This window comes from Rattus norvegicus, chromosome 2, assembly GCF_021556685.1.
Source record: "Rattus norvegicus strain SHRSP/BbbUtx chromosome 2, alternate assembly SHRSP_T2T, whole genome shotgun sequence".
NCBI classification, from domain to species: Eukaryota; Metazoa; Chordata; class Mammalia; order Rodentia; family Muridae; genus Rattus; species Rattus norvegicus.
The window spans coordinates 118,856,570-118,871,381 of record NC_141535.1 but is presented as its reverse complement, the minus strand read 5'-3'; the positions used below and the strand labels follow the sequence as shown (position 1 = coordinate 118,871,381).

The 14,812-nt window shown below is 45.4% G+C and overlaps 1 protein-coding gene across 10 annotated transcripts in view; it reads right to left on the bottom strand.

The window, feature by feature from the left end:
- Positions 1–13,564: 13,564 nt before the first annotated feature.
- The window catches only part of LOC103691527 (uncharacterized), a 618,188-nt gene continuing 616,940 nt past the window's right edge, over positions 13,565–14,812 (bottom strand). For 8 of the 10 annotated variants that reach the window (XR_015671560.1, XR_015671561.1, XR_015671554.1 and 5 more), the window contains 2 exons: positions 14,049–14,174; positions 13,565–13,944 (listed from right to left, as the gene is read on the bottom strand). Coding sequence is in view for 1 of the 10 variants with exons in the window: in XM_087637013.1 (XP_087493139.1) it covers positions 14,113–14,174 (62 nt within the window). In the remaining 9 variants the exon portion in view is untranslated. The remainder of the gene's footprint in view (positions 13,945–14,048; positions 14,175–14,812) is intronic. The other 2 variants (XR_015671557.1, XR_015671558.1) reach the window with 1 other exon arrangement.

Below are 14,812 nucleotides of genomic sequence, written 5' to 3'. Positions count from 1 at the left end.
TGAAAAAATACAGAGAATATCTTGCCAGTTCACTCCATCCCATCCACCCATCCACCCATCCACCCATCCACCCATCCACCCATCCACCCATCTATCCAACTATCCAATCTATCTGTCTGTCTATATCTATGTGTCTGTCTGCCTGCCTGCCTGTCTGTCTGTCTGTCTGTCTATCTATCTATCTATCTATCCATCCATCCATCCATCCATCCATCCATCCATCCATCCATCCATCCATCTATCTATCTATCTATCTATCTATCTATCTATCTATCTATCTATCTATCTATCTATCGAGGTAGGGTCTTCTGTAGCTCAGGCTAGCCCTGATTGATTGATTAATTGATCAATTGATTGATTGATTGAGATAGTCTTTTGTAGCTCAGGCTGGCCTCAATTTGCTGTGTAGCTGAAGATGACCTTGAATTCTGGCTTCCCAATCCTGAGCGCCAAGGTTACGGATAGGGGTCACTTGACCTTGAACACCTGGCTTCCAGTTACAATATTGACTGTATGCCAGATCCAGAGTCAATACTCTGGTGGTTTTTTATTCACACATGCATGTAGTGTATTTTGATCACACTCACCCACCCTGTCCTGTTCCCCTCCCACCCTCACTGGCTGCCTTCCTATTCCCAGCTAGTCCCCCTTCAACTTTTCGGAGGTGAAGGGGGTTTGGCGTGGAGAGTTTCATTAGGGTTCATACAGGAGCTTGAGTGAGAGGTTATTTACAGGAGAATGGGCACCTTACCTGTGGCTACTGCAATAAAGGACAATGTCTCAACCCTTCCATCGTCATTAACAGCCTATAGATCCCCAGGGAGGGATTTCTCTCCCACTGAGATTTTTTTCATCTGTTTACCTGATCTTTTCTCAGATATTCCACCTTAGAATTCACAGCTGAGCCATTCCAGTGACTGTAAAAGTACTGTGGACTGGGGTCTTCTCCGCCAGTCACAGGTAAAAACTGTGTGCCAAGTGACACTCCAATGTGACGTCATTCAGAAGGTCAGTGTGAACACAGCACTTCCAGATCCTACAATTTATCCTGAGGAGCCGAGAATATGTTACTATTCATGTGCTTTCCCAATTCCTGGCTATTGGTATATGAATAGAACTTATCTGAAACCGGCCATGATGATGTGCCCCTCTATCCCAGCACTTGGAAGGAGGAGGTTGGAAGACCAGGAGTTCAAGGCGAGCTTGGGCTACATGAGACTCTGTTCAAGAAAATATACTATGTAAGTAAAATGAAATGGCACACATCTTGGCTGAGTGCTTTGCAGCTTTCATTCTCCTTCCAGGGGCAATCTCCCCTCTCCCGCTGTCTGGAGCTCCTCTGGCCTCTGCAGTCCTTTGTCCTCAGCCTCAGCTCAGCTTGCTGTCTGTCCTCTTAGGCTGCCTTTTAGGTCCATCTCTCCATGAAGACTTAGTGTGCCACCCATATAACAGGTTCCAGGAGGGCAGATGTGGAGCCATGGCACCCTTATTGTAGAATGAATGTTAACGCCAGACTGGAACTAAAACATCTTTATGACAGGGTCTCAAGTCACAATCCTCCTACCTCAGTCCCCCAAGTGTTGAGATTACAGTTATGAAATATCATGACTGCTCTAAGGGTTAATTGTGCTAACAGTGATACACTGTTCTAGGCCATCACTGTGACCCACTAATACCATAACTCCTAGGAGCTCTGGGTCTTCTCATCCAGATACAGAGAGAAAATGGAGCTCTGAGGTTACTCTGCTCATATTCTGTGGAGTTCAAATATTTGTTTGTGGATGTTTGTGTACGTGTTAGGTATTTGTAGTTTTGGAAAAAGGGTCTTCAGTAGCTCTATAGCCAAGGATGACTCCTAATCCCCCTGCCTCTACCTCCCAAATATTGAGCTATGTGAACACAACTGGCTTAATAAGAGTCTTAAAGGTCATTTTTTTAAAATGTCTATAACGTAGTTGCACTGGCTGGTTTTGTGTCAACTTGACACAAGCTGGAATTATCACAGAGAAAGGAGCCTCCCTTGAGGAAATGCCTCTATGAGATCCAGCTGTAAGACATTTTCAAGGTGATCAAAGGGGAGAGGGCCCATTGTGCCATCCCTGGGCTGGGCTCTATAAGAAAGCAGGCTGAGCAAGCCAGGGGAAGCAATCCAGTAAGCAGCACCCGTCCATGGCCTCTGCAGCAGCTCCTGCCTCCAAGTTCCTGCCCTGTGTGAGGTCCTGTCCTGACTTCCTTTGATGATGAACAGCAATGTGGAAATGTAAGCTGAATAAACCCTTCCTCCCTAACTTAACTTCTTGGCCATGATGTTTTGTGCAGGAATACAAACCCTGACTAAGACAACAGTGGTTAAAACAACAAACAAAACCAACAAAAGCAAAGTAAGCGGTCAGTGAGACTCTGTGGATTAGGACACTTGTTGCCAAGCCTGGCAGCTGAGTTCAACCCCTGAGACCCACATGGTGGAAGAACTGAGTCCTGAGTCCTGAAAATTTGTCCTTTCCTTCCACACATGTTCTGTGGTGTGTGTGTGTGTGTGTGTGTGTGTGTGTGTGTGTGTGTGTGTGTGTACGCGCGCGTGCACCTGCACGCGCGCATACACACAAAGGCATGTATGCGTGTCCAAATAAATTATTGTAGTCAAATTTGCTTAAAGGGAAAAAACTGAGAAGCAGAACTTGTGCTAGACATGAATCTCAGTTCATAAAAGTTCTTGCTCACCATGCCTGAAACTCTGGCTCAATCCCCAACACCTCAGGTGATCCCTCATCAGCCTTTCTGAGCTGGGGTCACAGCTGTGGCTTGTCTCAAAACACTACTTTTTGTTTGTTTGGTTGGCTGTTGTTTCCTTCTTTTTAATATTTAAGTTTTTCCTTAATTTTTATCTTATGCATATGGTGTTTCACCTGAATGTCTGTGTATTAGATGCATGCTGTGCCCTCAGAGGCCTGAAGAGGGTGTCAGATTTCCTGAGCTGGAATTATAGATAGTTGTGAGCCACCAAGCGGGTTCTGGGAACCAAACCCACGTCCCCTGCAAAAAGACCAAGTGCTAGGCACTGCTGAAACATCATTCCAACCTGTTTGTTGTTTCTTGAGAGAGGATCTATAGCCCAGGCTAGCCTAATACAGCCCAGGCTAGCCTACATCAAGGGCTGTGATTATTGGTATGCATTGCCACACCTGTGTCTGATTTTGTCTTTTTAAATTTTCTTAGGGCATGTTTAAGCTATCTTGTATCTCCAAGGGGATTCTTGGTTCTCTTCTCCTACCTGTAAAGCTTGGCACCCACCCTCCCCATCCCTGCAAAAGACTGATGGTTTGTTCTTTGGAGAAAGTAGGCGACCTGGGGTGATCAGGCACAGCTTAGGACAGCACTGTGCTGAATCTAAGAGAGGCCTCAGTGCCGTGCAGAGACATCCTCCAAACACCCACGCAGCTAGATGGGTAGTTCTTCCCACACACTGTCCTCCAGCCTCCAGCTAGGAGTTAGAAGCACCTTTTCCAACAACCCAAGAGAAAAGGTTCTTCAAAAGAAAAATGCTAAGAGAAAGGTTGGATGGAGGGTCTCACACAGAGTATGCCCCACCTTCTCATAGTAACTAGGACAAATACTTTGATAGACGCAGGTGGGATGAAGCACAGCTGTTTAACAACAGCGACAAAATCAATGCTACCGATAAACTATTACAGTTAGAGGGCTGGGGATGTGGTTCAGTTGGTAGACTCCCTGGTGTGTGGAAGGCTCTCGGGTTTTGACCTCCAACACAGAATCGCACTGTGTACGATGGTGAATCTCAGTATTCAGGAGGTAGAGACAGAATCAAGGATTAAAGGGCAGCCTTAGCTACATAGAAAGGTAGGGGCCTGTCAGATTACATGAACCCCTGTGTCAAACAGAAAGAAAAAATAGGCTATTCATTTGTTCAACAGATATTTATCAAACAGGCGTGGTGTCGGGCTGAGCATTTTCTATAAGGATGCATGAAGGATTCAGAGAAGCGCCTCCCATAGAGAAGTGTACATCCCAGAGGAGATGTACTGAGCACAGAGGCTCAGAAAGCATATTTAATCCCTGTAAGGAAGAGTAAGAAGGTTTGAGACTACAGATTAAAATGAGCCACAAAAGAGAAGCTGAGAACATGAATGCATTTGAACTTTTTCTTATATTTAGAATTTGATGTACGTGTGTAGCCATGCATGCAAACATTGTGATATTTACAAAAATAAAACACAGTCATAAATATTAAGAATCTAGAGGTCATTTTATAGTACTTCCCAGAAGGAAGAATGGGGCATGACACACAATCCAACAGTCAGCAAACTTCGGTAAGGCTTCTCAGAAACCAGGCTGCAAGAGCGTCACACTCACACTGACCAAGTGGCCTGGTGCCCTTCAGGAAGTAAGATACATCATAAATAAAGATGTGTGGGCAGAGTGTGTGACACAGTACAGCCTCCACAATGAGATACGAAGGGACAGGAAGAGGAGTGAGATTGGGATGTGTGAGGTAAAACTGACAAAGACCCAATAAAAACTTAAAAGAGGGGGAGGAGGAGAAGGAGGACAAAGAGGAGGAGGAGGAAGAGGAAGAGGAAGAGGAGGAAGAGGAGGAGGAGGAAGAGGAAGAGGAGGAGGAAGAAGAGGAGGAGGAGGAAGAGGAAGAGGAGGAAGAGGAGGAGGAGGAAGAGGAAGAGGAGGAGGAAGAAGAGGAGGAGGAAGAAGAGGAGGAGGAGGAAGAATAGGAGGAGGAAGAGGAGGAGGAGGAGGAAGAAGAGGAGGAAGAGTAGGAAGAGTAGGAAGAGGAAGAAAGGAGGAGGAAGAATAGGAGGAGGAAGAGGAGGAGGAGGAGGAACATTCAGGCTGGGTGTAGTGCTGCGTGCATTAAATCCCAGCACTCTCAGGCAGAGGCAGGAAAAATCTATGAGTTCAAGGCCAGTCTGGCTACAAAGTGAGTCCCAGGATAGCCAGGCCTACACAGAGAAACCCTGTCTGGAGGTGGGGGGCTGAGTTGGGGATTGAGGGAGGAGATTTTGGTTTTTTTTTTTTTTTTTTTTTTTTTCCGTGTCAGCTATTCTGTGAATTTTCCTTGGAAGCTATGAATAAACATCTATTTCACACCAGATCTCTTTGGGACTCCCTCATTGGGCTCCAATGTCCTGCCTCCTCTGTCTCCTCCTGCCTAGCCACAGACTGACCAACTCTTTATTAATCAATCAGAGACAAAGGAAAATGGTTTCCATAAAACATTGAGTCGGGAGATGCTTGACCGTGCCAATGGTGGGACTGCAACCGGATGTGTGAGCACACTGAGATGTCAGTATCTGAATACACAGTGCATTAGACCAACCCTTAACACGTGGGTCCTAGTGAGAGGATGTGGGTGTGTCCTGTTTCTTGTCCTTGGTCTCTTCCTGTCCTTTGTTAGTGGTTTTCAACTTTCCTAATCCTGGGACCCCTTAAAACAGTTCCTCATGTTGTGGTGACCCCAACCATAAAATTATTTTGTTGCTACTTCAGAACTGTAATTTTGCCACTGTTACAAATTTTAATGCAAATATCTGATATGCAGGGTAACTGATATGTGACCTTCAAAAGGGCCTCAATCCATACATCCAGGGCCTTAGGTTGGCCCATCCCATCGACTACCCCATCTATGAACTGCTGGAGCACATGAAGGGGCTGGCCCTGCAGATCCAAAGCTGCAGGTCTCCATGACACAGGGCAACAGCAGATACCTGAGAGGAGTCCCAGAGAGGATCCAGGATTAATGATATAGCAGAAAGCAGAGGCCTCGAGCCTGACCAACAACTCATTGCAATGAACATTTGAAGTAAAGAGGTGTGGAGAGAACAAAGAGTACACAGTGGGACACGCTGTGACACTCTACAGCTTCCACAACTAGATTTATGTTTTCCTTTCTGGGGGAGGTTGCAAAGGTGGAGGGTGGGTACTGGGAGACAGGGAGATGAGTGGAATTGGGGTACATGATAGGAAACTCACAAAGAATCAATAAAAAGTAAAAAAGCTTCCCTAGGGGTGAAGTTGGCTCGGTTGTTAAGAGTACACTCGCTTGCTCTGATCCCAGGGGACCTGGGTTCAATTCCAACTCACATAGTGACCTACAGCCATCCACAGTTCCAGTTCCAGGGGATGTGAAGCCTACTTCTGACTTCTATGGTAGCAGGCATTCACATGCACACATACATACATGTAGGCACAGCATTTATACGCATTAAAAAGATAAATAAAAATAATTGTCCTGTTTCCTTCCATTGCTATGACAGAGACCATCTTGGGGGTGGGACTGGAGGGTTTAGATCATCTTTTTGATTAGAAAAGCTTCAAAAATATCTATGACAGGTATTTCCACAAATTAAAACCACACATTCAAAATATGCAAGTATTTTCAAAATGCTCTTTACAATCTAACACAGTATAGGCAGAAAAGAATGAAGCTCTAACTCAGAAGCTGGGTGGTGTGGTGTGTGACCCCCATGCCCTGAAATGAGTGTACAGTGCCAAACCCGGGTGTGACCAGAACCCACAAGAACAGTAAGGTACTATTAGAGGTCAATGGGAGTTAGAGCTGGTGATTTCAAAAGAACTTCTCTTATGCCTATGACGCTAGCTTTTGTTACAGCTAAAATCTTTGAGTCCATTCAGTAATTAGATGGAAGGACTTATCTCCTACAGTGTGGCTGAGGTGAGAAGGTGGCCTGGGACAAATGACTAATCCCAAGGGCATAAGCTGGAACTGTCCTGCTTGAGTTTTCTGTGTGTGAGAGGCATGCATGAGAGCGGGACACAATTCTCAGACATAATTATGCGGGTTCATTGCTTTGGGGAGAGGTAAGAGGTAAGGGCCCTATAATCCAGCCCACTCCCTTCTTAAGCCCCTGTGTCTCTCAGACTCAATTCAATACTGTTTCCAAGCCCCAGCTCCCCCAGCACGACCTCATCTATCTTGTCTTTTTTCTTTTTCGATGACATCTCTCTATTATGTAGCTCAGGCTAACATGGAACTCACTATGCAGCCTAGGCAGACCTCAAACTCACACAGATCCATCGGCCTCTGTCTCTCAAGTACTGGATCAAAGGAGTGCATACGACAGGCTTGTCTTTGCTTTTAATATTTATTTAGTTATTTACTTATTTGTTATTATGTATATGTGTAAGTTTGGGCACACGAATGTCACTGCACTCGTGTGAGGATCAGAGGGTAACTCTCCAGGGTTGGATCTTTCCCTCCGTTGCACATTTCAGGGATCAAACTCAGATTATAAGGTGTATGCAGCAAGCCTTTTTTTTTTAAACCCACTGAACCATCTTTGCAGTCCTTATTTTATTTTTGAGACAGAACCTTAAGTAGCCCAGGTTGCCTATAAACTCGATGTGTAGGGGAGGATGACCTTGAACTGTCCCTACTTCCCCAGTGCTAGAATTCTGAGAGTTTGCCACACCAGTCAATGCAGTGTTGGGGTCCAGTACAGGGCTTCATAAACTCTACCAACTAAGCCACATCCTCAGCCTGTTATCATGCATGCGTTTAATCCCAACACTCAAGGGGCAGAGTGAGGCAGATCTCTGTGAGTTTGAGACCAGCATGGCCTACAGATAGAGTTCCAGGACAGGCAGAACTATAATGGAAAACTCTGTCTTGAAAAACCAAACCAAACAAACAAATAAATGGGGAGGTGGGGGTGAAAGAAAGAAGCAAAGAGACACCGAATATAGGATGGTCATACAGGCCAGAGGTAGGGCATGGACCTAGAAAGATGTCAATAAATAAATAACCAAGACCTTAAGACTGGTGGTTTCCACACAAAGCCTTTTATAATCCAGAACAGGGTAACCTTTTCCCTCTCCTAGTTAGGGAAAGACATTGGCTAAGATCACAGGTCAAACCAGGCATGGTTGTCTATACCTGTACTCCAAACATTAAGGAAGTGGATGCAGGAAGACGAGAGTTCAAGACCAACTCTGAATGTACAGTCAATTTGAGACCAGCTGGGCCTACATGAGACTGTTTCTCAACAACAACCAAACAACCACGGAAACAAGAAAAACTGTGAATCCCTTGCACCTGCTTCCTCCTCTGTTGATGGCCCCCTCTCCCTCTTCTCTTTCCTCTCAGATGATCTGCATCTCAAGGTGAATCTGAACTATTTATGTCTGGACTTAGCTTTTTCTCTGTATGGAGCTATACTCGGGGAGGTCTGGATTCCTGTTGGCTCTCCAGCCCTACAATAGGTCTCCAGGATGAACCAGTGAGATGGCTCAGGAAAGATGCCACCAAGGCTGGCAGCCTTGATTCAGTCCCTGGGACCTGCACAGCGTCCTCTGGCTTACATAAACTCACACAAGAGTGTATGATGCGCACGCGCGCGCGCGCACACACACACACACACACACACACACACACACACACATACACACACACACACACTTTTTAAGAGTTGGAGTTTGCATCCCAGCTTCTCTAATTTCAACGGAGGTCGCCAAGTTCTGTGCTCCACACCGAGGCCCTCTGGTACGTTTTCTCTTTGAACTCTGTGAGGAACTGCGCACGCGAGGGCGACGTGTCCATCATACACTTGATCCTCAGAGAGAACCGGAACTTGCTGAAACCTGCAAACAATGCTACTACATGCAAATCTTCAACTTCCCACAAGTTTCCTCACCCTAAACTGGAGAGTAACCCCTCTGAGACTCCTTCCTGTGGGGAACCCAGTCCTCGGTCCCCAATCTCCGAGAAGGCTTTCTGAGTAAGCCTAAAGAGACAGCTTAAGTGCAGCATGCGCATCCCTCACCGCTGCATTTCTGCAGCCCTTTCTCTGTACTCATAGCAAAGTCCCAATTCGCTGTAAAACTAAAGTTTATGGCGGAGGTGTTTGTTCAGCACCTTTAAACATTAGCAAACGCAAACTCTCAGCAGACAGACGACAGGAGATTGACCTTGTTCTGAGAACAGTGCTAGAAACTTCCCCAAGCTGGAGCTACGATGTGGCTGGAGTCTCTGAGCAGTGTCCTTGGTTGTTGGATTTTTTTGTTTTTTGTTTTTTGTTTTTGTTTTAAGTTGTTTTAGCTAAGACTTGTTCTCTCCCTGTTCCCCAGCATGGCCTCTTGTATCCTTCCCACCTCAGACTCTAGAGAGGCTAAGGCTACTCTCCCACCCACAGACCTGACCTCTTTGTATTCTACATAATATACAACACAAGCTCAGGCATGGAGAAAAAAGATTAGACTCTCGAAGTTGATGCAGGGCCTGAGGGATAGCTAAGTTGGTCGAGTGTTTGCCTCCTATGCACAAAGCCCTAGGTGGGATACTTAGCACTGAATAAAGGAGGACTGGGAGTTAGTGAGCTGGCTCAGGGACTTACAAAACATTTGCTGCCTCGGTCTCAGGACTGAATTCAGTCCCCAGAAACCACAGTAGAAGAGAGACCATCCTAAAAATTTATTTCTGACTGCCACAATGCATGCGCATCAACAATCATATACCCACGCATGGAGTAATAATAAACACATTCTTTTAAAAGGCCTAAAATGATGGTCCACACTGGTGACCCCAGCGCCAGGAAGGTGGAGGCAGGAGGATCAGAAATTCAATATTATTCTTGGCTGTATCTGAGCCCATTTCAGACTACAAGAGATCCTGTCTCAAGAGAAAAAAAAAAAAAACAAACAAACAACGCTGATTCAGTCACGACTGTGGAGAGCGCAGACTCAGTGGGCATAACTGTCTGGTGCTATGCTCAGAGCTATACAAACATCACACCTATGATGTCAGCAGATCCCTAAGGCAGGTCTTAGCAGCCTCAGCTCACAGAACAGAAGATGTTTTGCCAGGCCTGAGGAAGTTGTTCAGGCTTCTGAGACACTTCCAACGCCTGACTCCAAGGTCTCTCTCTGTGTTTGTCTGCTGGAACCTCACAGCCTAAGAGAAGCACACCAAACACCATCAGCTACAACAGAAGCAACTTTATCATGAAGGAAATCCTTCAAACCTTTGGGAATTCTGGTCCTCAAATAAGACACCAAGTCCTAGAAGTCTGGGGAAGTTGCCTCCTCAGAAGAGGAGAGGAAGGTTCATCCTACTGGTAAATACATTTTAGACGTGGGTTTCTGTTACTGTCATCTAGACCTTATCCATATGCTGCCAACAATGTACAACACATATCCACACTCACGTAGATATCAGACTCCTCTAGCAGACCATCTGAAGCTTTGCCCAAGGAAGCCACTGGTCACAGGCACCTGACTCAGACTTCCACTGCTCTCTAAACAGTGCTCTCAGCACCACACAGTTCCTGACATCACAAAGCATGTACGTAGTGATTGTGGATACCACGGCTGGCCAGCATTCCTATATATAGTTTTCTTGTTATTACTGTGTATTATGTGTGGGACCTAGGTGGGCACATGTGGAGGTCAGTTCTCTGCTCCTACCTGTAGGTGGGTTCCAGGGATTGAGCTCAACCACCAGGCTTGATTAGTAAGGGCCTTTAGCCATTCAGCATTCTCACCAGTTTTTTGTTTTCTTCTTGGGTAGGGCCTCATGTGGCCGATTTGGCCTTGAATTTACCACTTAGATAAGAATGATCCTTGATTGTCCTATCTGCCTAGGTGCTGAGAGGACAGGATGAATCACCAGCTTTCCTATGAAGACTGTGTGTCTGTGTGTGTGTGCACGCATGTGTGCGCGTGCATGTGTGTCTGTAAGATTGAGATGGGGCTCGTGCTCTGCTGTTCTTTGCCTTGCTGCCTTCAGACCCGGTCTCTCACTGAACCAGGAACGAGTCAGGCAGCAGCAAGCCTCAGCCACCATCAGGTCTCCAACCTTCTCTTCTAGCACTAGGGTTACAAGCAAGGACAAGAGACTGCTCCCAACTTCTTACATGGGTACTGGGACCCGAACTCAGGTCCTCATGTTTGCATAGCAAGCACTCTCCCCTACTAAGTCGTCTCTCCAGCCCCCTCAGAAGCTTTTTGGAAAGAACATGACAGTGCATGCTTATTTCTCCCAGCACTTGGAAGATAGGAGCAGAAGGTTCCAGGCCATTCTAGGCTATAACAGACCAGACTCAAAAAACCAAACCAAACCAAGACAACACAAAAGCAAGCAAACAAACAACAACAACAACAACAACAAAAAAAAAAAAAACAAAAAAAAACAAAAAAACAAAAAAAAAAAACACAAAAACACAAAACAAGAACAAAAACAATGAAACAGGGACTGGAGAGATGGCTCAGTGGTTAAGAGCACTGACTGCTCTTCCAGAGGTCCTGAGTTCAAATCCCAGAAACCGCATGGTGGCTCACAACCATCTGTAATGGGATCTGAGGCCTTCTTCTGGTGTGTCTGAAGACAGCTACAGTGTACTCATATGCAATAAATAAATAAATAAATAAATAAATAAATAAATAAATAAATAAATATTTTTAGAGAGTACTTACTTCTGTATAACACACAATTAGAAAAAGAGAAAGGAAAGAGAGGACCAATACAGCCACATCCAGAGTTTGAAAAACAGTCTTCAGCAAGATTGGTTGCTTGGGGCAAACTTTCTGGATCATTCAAACCTTATCTTTGAAAAAAAAAAAAAAGAGTTGATTTGTACTACTTCAAATTACATGCATAGGAGGGAAGACCTGAGGCAGCTGCATGCGAGTACACTTGCTCTCAGAGGCCTGAGCGATCAGATCCTCTTGGAGCCGGAATTACAGGATTGGATACCCTGAGAAACTGATCTAAAAGAGAGAGACAGCATGGACGAGCAGATCTGAAATCCCACTGTTGAGGAGGCAGAGGCTAGGGATCACCACACGTCTGAGTCCAGCCTGGTCTGTATAGTGAGTTCTAGACCAGACAGGGCTACACAGCAAGGCTCTTTCTCAAAAGACAGTGTAAACTAACACTAAAATAGGATAAAGCAGGAAAAGCCTGCCAGCGTTGGAGAGTAGGGACAGATGACGTAGCCCTCCACAGGAGGGTCTGCAGGCCTTCGGCCAGCTCAGGAGCCTAGAGCCCAAGCTGTCCATGATCAATCCTATTCTTCCTCACATGAGGTTATTGGTAACTTTCTGCATTTTTCCCCCTTTAAACTTGGAAAAATTGTTCCAGAACCAACTGCCAACGGGGAAAATTTGGTTCTGAGGACTCATTAGGGATTTTGTGTAGAAAATGGCCCAATATCATTTGTAGGGAATATTCTTGTAGACATTTGTGGGAGCACAGCTGTTGAGCCCTGCAATTCCTTAATAAAAGATCATTTCTCTTTAGCTAAATCTCAGTTAGAAACACTATTAGACAAGTCTTGGTCACCCTCTGCTCCAGTCTTTTCTGCAATTTGGACACTTGAGGATTTCATGCAAAATGCACTGTGTACTGAGTCTGGCTTCATGTGATCCTGGGTTTTCTCTTTGATGTAATCACTTAAGTGCATCCATCCTGGTAGAAAAACAGCCGAGTTTGGGCAAACAGTGCTCGCTCAGACCCTGGATCCCTTTCAGACCTGGGGACCCTTCATCTAGCCCAGTTCCCATTCTTGTGCCTCTCCCCGCGGCTTTCCCCAGTGCCATTTTATTAAAGCCCCAGTTCATCCACATCCAGCCGCACGACTTCTTACAGGCTTCAGAATAAATCACCACATCGCTCCGATCTTGGCTTCTCTGCCCTCGGCTTTCAATTAAATTTAGAATTGACTTTAAAGGTTCAACCTCAATGTGCATGGTTGAAAATGACCTTGTTTCCCCTCTCCCACCGCCTGCGACTTCCTGCGAGGGGTTCTTACACTCCAGCTCCCGGTTCAAAAACTAGAAACAGGAATTGGCTTCATGCTCCCGTGGCAAACTGTAAGTCTCAAGCTGTTTAAAGACTTTAAAGTCCTTTCCAAAAGGTAAAGTATACTCCGCAGAGAGAAATCTGGGGGCCAGAATCTGTGTCTGCCTGTATCCATGAAGAGACACCGAAGGAGAGGAAGAAGACAGACAATCCCATCTCTCCACTGAACACTTTTAATTAGTTTTGTTTCTGGTTTTTCTGCTCATAACATACATCCACGTTTAGGTAATAGTGTGAAGTCTTTAAAGACTCAGCGATGAGAAACCACCAAGGCAGACTGAGAACAAAACCAATTTTTGCCTTTTGTTTTATCTCTTGGCCTCTGACTCTTTGCAAGGACCGTGGAGTAGGAAGCAGACATATTGGGCTTTTTAGAACCCTCTGCTCTGCCCCCCCAGCAGAAAGGGTGGCTTGTTTAGAAAACACTTCTCTCTCCGTGCATGAACCATTAATATTTTAAGACACAGGATTCTCTCTCTCTCTGAGGGCAATAAGGTCCCTCCGGTTTGGAAAAGGAGAAGAAAAGAATGAATTGCTCGTCCAGAGGATCAGAGAAGATTCTTTAGGGGAAGGTCTGTGAACTGCAGGTGACTTCATTCCGCATCAACCAGTGATTGGGTATTCATCACACAAGTCTCACTTTTCTCCCCCTTGAAAATGGGTGCAGAGACCCTTTGTCTTGTGGAGGTAGGAATTAAGCAACACAACACACGCAAAACAGGACCAACCTAAAACTTTGTTTTTATTTTTGTATTTTAAAGATCCATTTATTTTCACGTGTATGAGTGCACATGTTATACATGTGCACCAACTCCCTGGAAACAGGAGTTACAGGCAGTTGTGAGAAGCTATGTGAAGGGCTCTCAACAGACGATGGCTGAGCCATCTCTACGGTCCCAAACTAGGGTTTTGTTGTTTGTATGTGACTACTGTGAAGGTCAAAAACTTGTGAAAGTTGACTTTTCCACCATGTGGGATCCAGGACTCAAGCGTAAGTCATCAAGCCTGGCAGCGAGGGTCTTTACCATACTGAGTCATCCTTGAGACTGGATATTGGAGCTTTACATAAATATACAAGTTTTCCAAATGTGTGGCGGCTAGAACATAAAAAAAAAAAAAAAACTGTCTCAGATTTGCTATTTTTTTGTTTGCTTGTTTGTTTCATTTTTGGCAAAAGAGGTCCTGTGTAGTCCAGGCTAACCTCAGTCTCATTAAATAACCAAGAGTGACCTTGAACTCTCGGTCCTCCCACGTCCAATTCCAGATTACAGGTATGTATGTCTTAGGGTTCCTATTGCTGTGATGAAACTCCATGACCAGAGACAACCTGGGGGGAGAAAAGGAGGGTTATTCACTCATAGGTCATCATCAAAAGCAGTGAGGGCAGGAACTCAAGCAGGGCAGGAACCTGGAGACAAGAACTGATGCAGAGGCCATGGAGGGGTACTGCTTACTGGCTTGCTCCTCATGGCTTGCTCAGCTTGCTTTCACACAGAACCCAGGACCACCAGCCCAGGGATGGCACCACCCACAATGGGCTGGGTCCTTCCCCCATCCATCACTAATTACAGCAGGAATTTATAGGGTCATTTTTTCAGTTAAAGTCCCCCCCCCCCCCCACTTAGATACCTCCAGCTTGTGTCAACTTAACATAAAACTAGTCACATCTAGTCTAACTATTGGATTTGAAGCATAAATTTTGACAGGTTTCAAGGTTCTCAAACCTCAAGTCAAAATGCTTTTCTATTATTTTCCCTTCAGAAAGATTTACTAGGGCTAAGGAAACAGAGACAGGAAGATGACTGCAAGCTTGGGGAAAGCAGGAACTACATAGTAAGTTACAGCAGGTCAGCTAGGCCTACACAGGAAGACCCTGTCCCACAAAAGCACAGGAGGGAAAGATTTAGGAAGCAAACAGTGAGGGTTTTTGTCCCAATTCACCTCCCCTCCTTCATGCTGAGTATG